This window comes from Populus euphratica, unplaced genomic scaffold (assembly GCF_000495115.2).
Source record: "Populus euphratica unplaced genomic scaffold, PopEup_1.0 scaffold150.1, whole genome shotgun sequence".
Taxonomy (NCBI): domain Eukaryota; kingdom Viridiplantae; phylum Streptophyta; class Magnoliopsida; order Malpighiales; family Salicaceae; genus Populus; species Populus euphratica.
This window is the reverse complement of record NW_011499998.1, coordinates 157,636-169,727: the sequence shown is the minus strand read 5'-3', so window position 1 is coordinate 169,727 and position 12,092 is coordinate 157,636. Positions and strand designations below refer to the sequence as shown.

At 32.9% G+C, this 12,092-nt stretch overlaps 1 protein-coding gene and 1 long non-coding RNA gene across 3 annotated transcripts; one reads left to right on the top strand and one right to left on the bottom strand.

Moving 5' to 3' along the window:
• The first annotated feature begins 4,958 nt into the window (after positions 1 to 4,958).
• On the top strand, positions 4,959 to 5,628 carry LOC105140716 (uncharacterized). Its single transcript, XR_845228.1, has 2 exons — positions 4,959 to 5,200; positions 5,330 to 5,628. It is a non-coding gene; the product is annotated as an uncharacterized LOC105140716 (long non-coding RNA).
• Positions 5,328 to 11,249, bottom strand: BRXL4 (BREVIS RADIX-like 4). Of its 2 annotated transcripts, none has more exons than XM_011047660.1 (7): positions 10,914 to 11,249; positions 10,675 to 10,807; positions 10,256 to 10,427; positions 9,761 to 10,161; positions 7,502 to 7,637; positions 6,814 to 7,214; positions 5,328 to 5,795 (listed from the first exon to the last, which is right to left on the bottom strand). In XM_011047660.1, the coding sequence occupies exons 3-7, from the start codon at positions 10,403 to 10,405 to the stop codon at positions 5,717 to 5,719; spliced, it is 1,167 nt and encodes a 388-aa protein (XP_011045962.1). In that variant the 5' UTR covers positions 10,406 to 10,427; positions 10,675 to 10,807; positions 10,914 to 11,249; the 3' UTR covers positions 5,328 to 5,716. The 2 variants fall into 2 exon arrangements, with proteins under 2 accessions (XP_011045962.1, XP_011045961.1); XM_011047659.1 differs by having other exon boundaries at positions 10,592 to 10,807; positions 10,914 to 11,246.
• Between the last annotated feature and the right edge of the window lie 843 nt (positions 11,250 to 12,092).

Below are 12,092 nucleotides of genomic sequence, written 5' to 3'. Positions count from 1 at the left end.
TAACCCATATGATGACAGCATGTATAGGTGCTTGCTAAGAATTGCAGAGATGCTTGGAATGGCTTGTTCATGATACATCTAAATAATATTAAGGATAGAAATTGATGAATTACTACTAATTGTTATTTACATGATATTGATACTGTTAATCTAGGGTTTTTTAATTGAGAATTATGAGGATTTAAAGGCAATATGTTTTGGAAATCTTTGATTTTAGTTAAAGAAGTGGGGATTCAAGAGTTTTACTGCTTTTCACTGAGAAACACTAATGTATTCTTCATTTTGGTTGTTGTTTTTTTTTCATAAAGCTTTTTGGACACTAATATAAATAGACAAGAAGGATCATTTTACATATTAGAATATCAGCTTTACTTATTTTGATAGAAAACAAGAGATGTTGAGGAAAGTATACTTATAGTTGTATGGAGTACTAAAGGCTCTTTTTAGTAGGGTTTTTTTATATTATTGTTAGATATTAGAGCTTCTTTAATCATTATTTCGGGTATAATAGTATTATTGTAAATAAATACATTTTTTTTGTTGACTTACTATTTGGTTTTGTTTTTCTTCCTTTTTTTTCATAACCAACATATTTTTGTTTTTCAATTAAGTCCTTTCATAGTTATCTTGATTAAGAATTGGATTTATAGTTTTATTGAATTATCTTATTATCAGGTTCTCACAGTGTTGAACAAACATCTTAACAGGGGGGTTAATGCTTAGTTTGCAAAAAACAGTTTGGACTTTATATCAGACAAGTTATTGGAAATAAAAAGATTAAAATTGAGCTTGGTTTAAAAAAAAAATTCTTTTTTATAACAAAGAGAAAGCATACATAAAAATCAAGAAAGTAGAGATGACATATAGAGGAAAATAGAGATAAGAAAAATTAATTGTTGAAGACACTCTAATGATGAATAGGTTACACATGTCGTCTTAAAAGAAAACTCATTCTGCCATGATTCCAACTATATAAAAGAATGCATCCTTTTAAATTCATAGAAACTTGAACGCATTACCTTAATAAAACATCTTCTCCTCCACACTAGAGTGTGCGCTGTATGCAGCAAACCCTTCTCTTTTCTCTGTATTCAATTTACTCTTTGAATCTATAATAACTTTTCAATTGAGTCTCAATTTTCATTCTACATGAGAGCAAACCATTTTCTTTCAATTTGGTACCTATTTTTTTAATAACTCTTTAATTTAACTTTGGATTTTGTCCAACCTGGGGCCAATGAAAGCCCATCATAGGAGAAAAAAAGAAAAAGAAAGAGATAGTTGGTTATTAAATATCCTAAAAACAAATATATATATATATATATATATTAATCAAAAAAGAAAAATATTTAAAAATTGAGAAAATTACAATCATGGATGAAATTGAAAGGAAATATTGAGAAAAGGGTTGAGAATGGATAATTGGAAAGCCAATGACTAAAATTTAAGAGGAAGAGAGGTTAGTTAGGGGTGAATTTGAAGAAATTAAGGAAAAATAAGTGAAATTGGATAAAATTTAAAATATAGCAAGCTAAAGATCGAATTGGAAAAAACATCAAAATCCAAGGACCCATTTTAATGCAATTAGGAGTTAAGTTAAGATGAAATTGAGAAAAAAAGAGTGAAAATAGATAAAAATTAAAAATTACAAAGCTAGGTATAAAATTGAAAAGTCATCAAAATTTAAGGATTTGTTGTAATACACAATCTAAATGTGTTTTTTTTTGTTAAGAAAAAGAGTTGTTTGATCTGATACTAGCAAAAGAGAAAGAAAAAGAAAAAAAAATAACAAAGAAAAAACCATTATCATCATCACTATTTTCACCATTCAAAGCAACCACAGTAGCCTCTCCTCACTTGAAAGCACTTTTAAAGGTAAGTTATAACCTCCTTCCTTTTTTGTTTTTTTTTTTTTAAAACATTACTATTTACATTATAAAAAAATAGTTTATGCATGCTTACTCTTCACCAATGCTTTTTAATTTTATTTTATTTTTATTAAAATTTTAGTAGCGTAATCATTATTTATATAAAATTATATTTTTTTTTCTTTTTATGTATGCATTATTAAAAAACTCATATTCGTAGATCAATAATTTTTACTCATGCATTATTTTATTTTATTTTTAATGACTTCACAATAATAATAGTTCCATTTTATAAAATTATGTTGTCTCTTATTCCCGTACAATTGAGTGTAAAAACTTTCATGTTTTAGAAATTAGCAACTTTTACTCATGCATTTTTTTTTATGTTTTTATTTGCTTCACAGAATCATTATATTCATTTCTTAAAAATATTCTATTTCCTTTTTAAGTATACATGTGCATGAAAAAATTCATATTTAAAAATTAGTAACTTTTTAATTATACATATTTTATTTTATTTTATTGGCTTCAAGTAGCATTAGCTTCATTTCATAAAACTATATTGTCTCTTTTTTGCATACATATAAGTGTAAAAAAATTATTTTTAAAAATCAACAACTTTTCATTCATGCAATTTTTTATTTTATTGGCTTCAAGTAGCATTAGCTTCATTTCATAAAACTATATTGTCTCTTTTTTGCATACACATAAATGTAAAAAATTTATTTTTAAAAATCAACAACTTTTCATTCATGCAATTTTTTATTTTATTTTATTTTTAATGGTTTCACAACATTTCATAAAACTATATTGTCTCTTTTTTGCATACACATAAGTGTAAAAAAAATATTTTTAAAAATCAACAACTTTTCATTCATGCAATTTGTTTTATTTTATTATGATTTTATTTTATTTTTAATGGTTTCACAGTGACATGGGTGTCATTTTGTAAAATATTATATCACCTTTCAATGTATGTTTATGTGTTTAAATATTTATTTTTCAAACAATAATAAAATTTGTGTTGAGGAGTTTTGATCAAGTTCGTGTCTTGTTTTGGTCAAAGCTTGATTTTTAATAATTAGGTCAACATCTGTTTTAATTCTTAGGGATGAGCATAGACCTAGCATGATGCCTTTTAAAAACAATTAAAAAAATCTTCAAGTTTTCAAGATTCCTGATTCAAGGTACGTTGTAAGCTTGACAAATATCATTGGCAAATAAATGGTTTGTGAATTACCTTAGAAATAATTTAGACTATTAATGAGATGAACTTCGGAGAAAATATATAGTTAAAATAATATTTTATTTAAAATGGTACATTAAGGGTGATGTTTATATTTTCATAAACATAATCAACCCCTTAGATTTTAGAATGAATACAAATTTTAGAATTCTTAATATTTTAAAAAACTAGACAATGACTTTATTTTTTTATTTTTTTCTTTAATTTTGAAAATCCCAATTTATATTAGGTAGCGATAATAATCATATTTATAATTTAGATTATGAATTTAATGGTTAATCTAAGTTGATTAGAATTAGTTTAATATATCATCAAATTAATATCATATAAAACATTAATATCATATAAAAAATGTTAATATATCATCAAATTAATATCATATAAAAAATTAATATCGACCTTAAAATTATATCAACTTCTATATCATTTAAAAAACTATATATTTTGATGCATGTGTTTCTAAATATACATGTTTATATATATATATATAGTCTTATTTTTTTTAAATATACATGTTTATATATATATATATAGTCTTATTTAAAAAAAAAAAATATTGTAGCAAGTATTAACAAGTTTTGCACTTTTTTGGCATTATGTTAAAAAAATAATCTAACCAGCAGCAAAAATAGAAAAGCTACCTAGTCTTGCAACAAAAAAGAAAAATTCACTTAAAAAAATCATGTCATGAGACTCATAAATATAAATAAAATAAAACATTACAAAAATTATATTAAAGAATAACATGAAAAAAAAAACATGCTTATTCATAATCAATTTAAAAAAAGTATACATCTATATATATAATGTTTTTATAAATTAATCCACAATATTACTATAATAAGATCAGATATTATTTGAAAAGGAAGGCATAATTTTTTTGTCTTTTGAGAATTTTATTATAATGATATTAATGAAAAAGTATTTCATTTTAAAAATAAATAAAAAGACAATTTAAAAAAAAAAAAGTGAGTGGTCATGCTCTCTGGGCCCTGGAAGGTCAAGCCTACATGCTGGCTTTTAAAAGGAGTCATGGAGCCCAAATCTAGAAGACCATGCCTAGATGCTATTCTCTTTTGTTTTTTTGTTTTGGACAAAACCAGGAACATGACAAATTGTTCGCTTGTTTTTTTTTTTTTGGTTTAATTATAGGTGATGACACACCTTTTGCCTAGCACACATTTTGTCTGGTTCAATTTTTCAGCCACCAAATTAGTCTCCAATAACCAGAAAATCAAAGTTTAAGTTTTCGTGCCCAGATTTCTATCATTTTTCATCCCAAAACATGAAAAATAAAATAAACACCTTTTAAACGGGCATTTTAAACTTAATTTTCCACAATAAAATATATTTTATTCGCTTTAAAAACTTAAAATCAAATAAAATATAAAATATTTTTTAAAAATCAATCTATTTTTTACTACATCATTGGAAGTGGAAACAATGTCTATTGATTTTTTTTTTTTAAGAAAAATTTATAAATATAAAAATCAAAGTTATTGATGAGTAGATTTTGGTCACCCAAGAGATTTCATTTTCCTCAACTGTCCCCTCATCTCTCAACTTTCAAGAACTAAAATATGATTTAAAAAAAAAAAGTTTAGAATCAAAATGCAATAATGTAAAACGATGGGGACAAAAGATGGAAAACTGAAACTCGAGGGATTAAATAAATTTTTTATGCAAATTTTGTGAATAAGTCCTCTATTTCTTTTGTTATATCAAACTTAGTCCTTCATCTCTCAATTTGTTTTTAAAAAGAAGCTAAAACTTTATTTAATGAAATTCATCATTAATCTAATATCAAAACATCAAAAAAGATATCAAAAACATGTTTAAGTGCTTAAAACATGAAAACATAACTTCAAATGATGAAATTGACAGAAATTAACAGCAAATTGAAACCATTCCAAAAGAATTGGATTGACCGGCAAGGAAACGGAACAAGAACTGGAAGATGAGCATCGAAGCATTGGAAAAGACACCAGACAGCAGCCCTTTACCTTGGCCTCTAAATTAGCGATGTTTCAGTCTTTGGCTGCATATGACACGTTGACGTTTATCAACTTCAAGCACCATATACCACGCCTAAAGGGTCATGATCGAAAAGCCGGCGAGAAATCTTAGATGGTAGCGTTGATTATTTACAAGCTTCTCGTTGATTGCTTAAGAAGATGAGGAGAGCGAGAGGGGAGAGAGAGAGAGAGGGAAGAAGGGAGGAGAAAACACATTCTTTCATTGATACTTCTTGATGTGTCGACCACCCAAATTACTTGAAAATACACAACCAATGCTGCTCTTTTAGCCCCCCGTGATCAAAAGAAACTGTTAAAAATATGGATTTAAGTCGACGTCCCCATCCCACAAAGGATATATGCTCGCGTAGTTACGATGCTGGGAGGCTTCACAGTTTGGATCGAAGGATGGAGCGAGTGGTGTGCCCAGCATCGACGAGTGCCAGCAGCACCTTTCGGATATCTATGGAAGAGATTCTACCGGTATGGCAGACCAAAAGAAAATTAAAAAAAAAAATAAAGTTAAAAATATTGGGAAAAACACACCCCCACAATTACAACGAACCAGCAGCCACCGTATTGCTCAATTACAAGTATTGTTCATGTATCCTGGCTCGGTTCTCTTCCCACCACACTCTGGCATGCATCTCCCCGAATCTTTCTCGGCTGCAATGCACATGCATATAAAACAAGAATACTCGGTGAATACAGTAGGAACAAGTTTTTTTACTTTTTATTTTTAGAAGAAGAAGAAAAGAAGAAGCAGCATGATTAACTGCGGTCAAAAAAGAAATGTTAGAAGCTTGTATTTTGGACGACTAATGATTCAAGCTGAATGTATACTGTTGTCAGCAATAAAAAAAACAATTAGTGGAAGCAGCATGATTAACTGCTGCCAGTCAATTTTCCTACGGGTTATCAATTCTAGTCATGATTGAGAATAAGCTGGAACTCAATCATTGCCTTTGTATCATGCCCAGACAATTTGCATCGAGTCAACTCAAATCTACTCAAGGGGGTTTTTTCTTACAGCATTCCATGTGGGAGTGCAATGTTTGTTTGTCTCTAAAACATCCCCGTTGTTAAAGGGGAAAATACTGCCAGCTTATGAGAAAACTTATGGCCATCATTTTGATTTTTGAAGTCTGGGCAGATATGTAGTCACTATGGCCATCATTCATGGCAAACTAAAAATTATCAACTAGCTGTGATGCAGCTGACTGATCAAATAGTTCCTACTGCACAGGAAGAGCTTTTACAGAGAAGGTTAGGACTTACAGTTATGTGACATACACTCCATTTTTCTTCCTAGAATTAAAATATCTGTATCTTAAACAAAGAACTATTCATACATGTTTCTCACCTGCCAAAATGATCTGACAGTTTGAAAATAAGAAACATTCATATATGATCAAATGACTCTAGATTCTGGTCAGAAAATTGCAATAATACGAAACCACTATGTCATTGATCAGTTAGTGCAACCAAATTGAAATATATATATATATAAATATATGTATGTATGTATGTATGGAAGTTAAAGCCACTAGGCTGTGAATAACGTCAATGCAATGCTAACAGCCTAAATATATATGCTTGCATAGTCGGCTCTTTTTCCAACATGGCAACTGTTTAATCTTTTCAGAAATATCAATTCAACCAACGATTAGGCACGGAATCTTACCTGAATCTGACTCGTCTGAGCTCTCTTTTTCCACCTGGCAAGGCTCTGATAGTGATGTAAACACCTGGTTCATCCTGCTCGACCCATTCAGTCTCCATATCACTGGCATTGCTGATGGAAAGCTCTCCTGAGCGATCAGCCTCCCTCGATGAGCTACTTCTTATAGATGCATCCATTGATGATGTTTCTGTCTTAGCTCCACTGATGCTGGAGAGTTTTGGGGTGGAGGTGAAACCAATAGAATCACAGTAATGACGGGCCTGCAATGGGTGATGGTCAAGTGAATCTGAGGACGAGTAGCCCATTGCCATTCCTGTTGGACGATACAAGTTACGGGGTAGCCGTTCTCTATTCAGTGGAGGTGTTACTGGGCTGTCTTCTGCAGATTCCATCTTTGAGCTCTGTAACAGGGTTCAGAGAATGACATGTTTAGACATCACAGGTGTTGTCAAAACTCATTTCCCAGTATAATAATACCACATATTGCTATATTGTGCAAGGAGATCATTCAATGCAAAACGTGTGCTGGCCCAACTGCATGTTTATTTGGTTAAATTGAATGTTGTTGCATCCAAGTCATACAATTTTGTGATTTGGCAACCTACTTTATAATGTCCCAACTGGCCATCTGAAAACACTGTACTCTGAATAACCATCCCTTTAGTTGTCAAATAAGGAAGGAACTCACCTCATCCTCGGATCTTGGGGGTGTTGGTAGTGGGAAAGCTTGGCGGTTAAACCTCTGGACATTGTAAAGCTCCATGATCCTGTCATAGTTCTCTGCCCACCATCTTTGAGCTTGCCACTTGTTAAACATGTCTCGACTAATCAAGGAGATTACAGCAAATTCAGAATCTTGATTTTCAAGAATTATCATGGAAACACTGAATTAGTATCGGCATCAAATGAGGTGGCGCATGACATCCATTTGGTAAAGGCCAAAATTAAAGCACTACGCGGCGATTGAGCAAAATACAATGTGAAATCTTTCATGGACATGAGGGGAGAAATCACTGTTACAAAAGGTGCTATTATCAGGATTAAGTGATAAAGATGAAATTTCCCTAAGGCTTGAACGAGGTCCTCTGACATTTTGCAAATAGAATAATCATTGAGTTTACATCATACAAGCTATAACCTGTTCACATGCCTACCGCTTCAAGCATCGAACCTACCATCAATTATAGTCTTATATATCTACTTCAATAATTATATAAGCCACTAAATTGGACACGAGGTACTTTTTGACACAAAAGAGAGCACCACGTATTTTAATAGCACTTAAAAGATTGTAAAATCTAACCTTCGGTGCTTAAAATGCATTTTAGGTAGCAACATTATTGAAGTAGAGGATATAATCAGTCAAAAGAATAAGGCTACTTTCCATGAAGAGAGAGGGGGCAGTGTTCAAAACCAATCCAGTGGAAATATTACAGGATATGACCAAGCAACAAGAAGAATTAATGGGATTAAGACACGTGTGTATTGGGATAACAAAGTCAAAAAGAAAAAAAAATCATCCAAGAAGAATGAACAGGGAGTCAAATGTAGGGTGTGGTCATTAAGGAGGGGAAACTACAGGGTAACCATCACAAGTAATGACCAAGGAAAATTCTTCATCTATGTCCCCTGTAATCCAAGAAAGGTCTACTTGCCTCTCCACTCTCCAGCCATTTTCCATGTACGGTGCCAACATGTGGCTCATTTGAGGGCCATAGTTTGTCCTCTATATTGGTTGAAGAGTGGCGGATGATGTGGCAATTTGCTAAAGTAAAAGTCAAATAAATGGTCACGTAAGGTGACAAAGTCACGGAGAATCAGGCTTCGGCGTGATGAAATACTTGTATTTTTGTTGAAAAAGAAAAGGGCAGAGCATTCTCCCGACACGACGACAATGCTCAGTGAAAAAGGATACAAACACAATCAAATCAGCCCCCACCACCACTAATGAGGCACAATGAGTTCCTCTTTTGGACTTTTATTGGATTGCTTTTCCAGTAGGCGTGAATTTTACTGTTGGGTTGTAGGCCCTACACTTATTCCGCCCTCCATTTGAACATAACAGGCAGAGGTGTCTAAGGTATTGTTTGGACGTATCTCCTTCCAAACATGGACTTGTCTTGCTTAATGATCCAAGTGGTTAAAACAAGATCACAAGGATTGTTGTCTCATATATTTCAATATTGCTAGCCTTTTAGGTTGATTTATTCAATAATCTAAAAGGGCTCTTGAAAAAATCAAAGAGCAAGCACATATTACTTCTCAGGAATACAAAATCAAAAGGGATTCACAATAATCAAATTACTAATAATGCACACCACCATATATTATTAGCAATTTTACCATTTTTCAGGGAAAAAATTTAAAAGATCTCAAAACACAATAACAGCAATCTCAAATTATAGTTGGAATCAGCTAGCTGTGTATGTATGCATCCTTCTACGTCATTTGATCTGCAAAAGCTTTTAAAACTTAATCTGCCTCATCTATAACAAAGCACACCCATCTAAAATTCCCAAGAAAATAAATTAATCATTATACCGGGGTAAATCAAAGTTTGTATCAAAGTTTTTAGATTAGTGGAAAATGTTTCAAGTATTAAAAAAAAGATTATTCAAAACAAAATAAGTCTTTGAGTTCGAATGTGCAAGCATTTGACATCCAAACAGCACCCAGCATCTTGGGCAAACATTTGTTTTTCGAAAAAAAAAAGAACCTCAAAGCATAACAGAATAAAAATAACAAAATTAAAAAAAAAAATCTAAAGTAACAGACTTCTCAGCCAATCAATGACGTGTCTAATCCACTAGCAAGCAGTTTGTTCCACACTCTCAGTCACCGTTACCCAAACAGTAACAAGGATACGGTTCTCACACAAAAATCAAACAATCAATCACATCAGAAACAAATCACCACCGCCCAATAAAAGAAATCGAGACCTACTTACCTGAAGCGTATCCGCTTGAGATCATTCCCTCCCCTTGGAAGCGAAACGAATGTGATGAGAACACCGGGCTCCACTTGTGCCACCCATTCTTTAGGTTCCTTTTCTTCAACGAATACTATTGGCGGGTCGACCCGACGCCCACTACCATTTACCGAATTCGGAGTCCCTTCGCCACTGGAGCTCGATATTCCTTTCAGCCTCGCCTCCATCTCCTTTCCCCACGTACGCGGTGTCGTCGAGCTCGAGCTTCCCGTCCGCCGCAGCGACCACCTGAATTTCTCTGATTCGGCGTCTGACTCAGTCGAGTTGCTCCTGAGTCGACTCTGAGTAGTTGTGTTTGGCGCCGTGCATGGGTTGCAGTGGCGGTATGCACCTGATGCCTTTAATGCCATGTCCTTCAACTGTAATAATTAAAAAAAAAAAGAGCATAATTAAAAATAAGAGCAATGGATTTTTGAACTTTCTGGTTTTTTTTTATTGGAAGTGTGGAGGTACCTGAGAAGTTAGGGATTTGATGGCTGCTTGTTGTTGTTGTTGTTTGGCTGCGGAGAGATGATGATTGGCGGTGGCGGCGGCTGAGTCGTCATCGGCTTGACTCAGTGAGTCATCACCGGGTTGTTTAGAACGAGCTATACACGTCAGCATTTTGAATTCTGCTGCAGGCAGACTGTGTATCACCAACAGATGCAACAGTTGAAAGGCAACATTCGAAATTCGGGGGAAAAAATCGGAATTATTTGATACAAATAAAAGCTGCCAATATTAAGATTCAATCGCTGATGTGTGTGTCTATATATATATATAAAACTCAGAGAAGTATCAAGTCCTTACAGTGTTTTTGAGAAATTAAGAATGGGAAATCGGAGAAGAAAGCAAAGCGCGAATGACGACTCAGAGAAGTATCAAGTCCGTACAGTGTTAGTGAGAAATTAAGAATGGGAAATCGGAGAAGAAAGCAAGGCGCGAATAACGAGAGGGGCCTTGAGTCCAGTGCTCATGCAGCGTTTCGTTCAATTGCGCGCTTTAAATAACACGATCAGAGATTCTCTGTCAACAATAATAAAACAAAAGGAGATAAAAATTCTTGAATTAAAAATTGCATGAACTCCTAAAGAAAAAAAAAAAGGAGAGGCAAGAGAGAGATTGGAATCACCTTGAATTGGAGTGGTAGGAGGACTGCATTTTTTGCTTGCATAAATATGGTGGTAGAGGGAACTAATCACCATAAAAAAGGGGTTGAAGAAGAGAGTGAGGCAGAGAGAGAGAGAGAGAGAGAGAGCTGTTGGTTTGTTGGTTGAAGCCTTGGCTTCTTTTATTTTCTTACTTCGATGCTCAGAGCCCTTAGCTTGATTATGTTTTGAGAATTGCTGTGCATTCAGGCCGCTGCCTCCTGTCTGTCTCTCGGATTCTTCAAATGCTCTTCTTCTTTTCTTCTGGCTATGGGAGATATTTATTTGGACTTGGCCTTGTGATCCACATTATGGGCTTCTTCATTTGTCTTAGAAGCCCATTTAACCCTCGTCTCGAATCGAATTCGAATACCATTTCTTTTGCTGATTGTGTTTTTAAACTCTTTTTTTCCTTCTCTTCAACTCGTACGAGGAAGATGGTGTGCACAAATAGACCAAACATGTGCATCATGCACGAGACTCTTGCTTGCGACCTTTCATGTTAAGGATTGTTTCTTTTGGAGATACTGAGAGGTCCAAATCACTCCATATATCAAGCTCGTACCACTCTTTTGTTGGAGTTTGGGCAGGGGACATGGATGGCTATTTTACCCGGTATGAACCAACATTTAGAAGTCACTCCCTACCTCTTTCTCTAAATTTACTCATATTCAGCTTATTTTCTTTTTCTAAGACTATACATGATTGGTTTCGAAAATTAATGTGTCTTTTGATATCATTTTCGTTTTCTGTTTTTGTTTTCATTTTTCTTTTATTTCTCATATTCAAGAATGCCAACTAGTTTTTTATTTTATTTTAAAAAAATACATTTAGTTTTTATTAGATTTTCAAGTTATCAAGAATAATACTTAAACTCTCCAAAATCAAAACTTAATTATTTTTAACTTAGTCTTATGGTGTCTCAAAACTTAATTATTTTTAACTTAGTCTTGTGGTGTCATAGACCAAACTCCGATTCAATACCTTAAAACCCTGTATTTAATTTTCAAGAATTAAAACTAAACCCTAAATACTATATTTGATACTTGTTCACTCTATAAACGCTCTGAAAATAATTATGGCTCTGACCCCAAACACCATGGACTTGATTCTAGCTAAAATTGAATCCTAATTAAAACTAAACCCTAAATACTATATTTAAT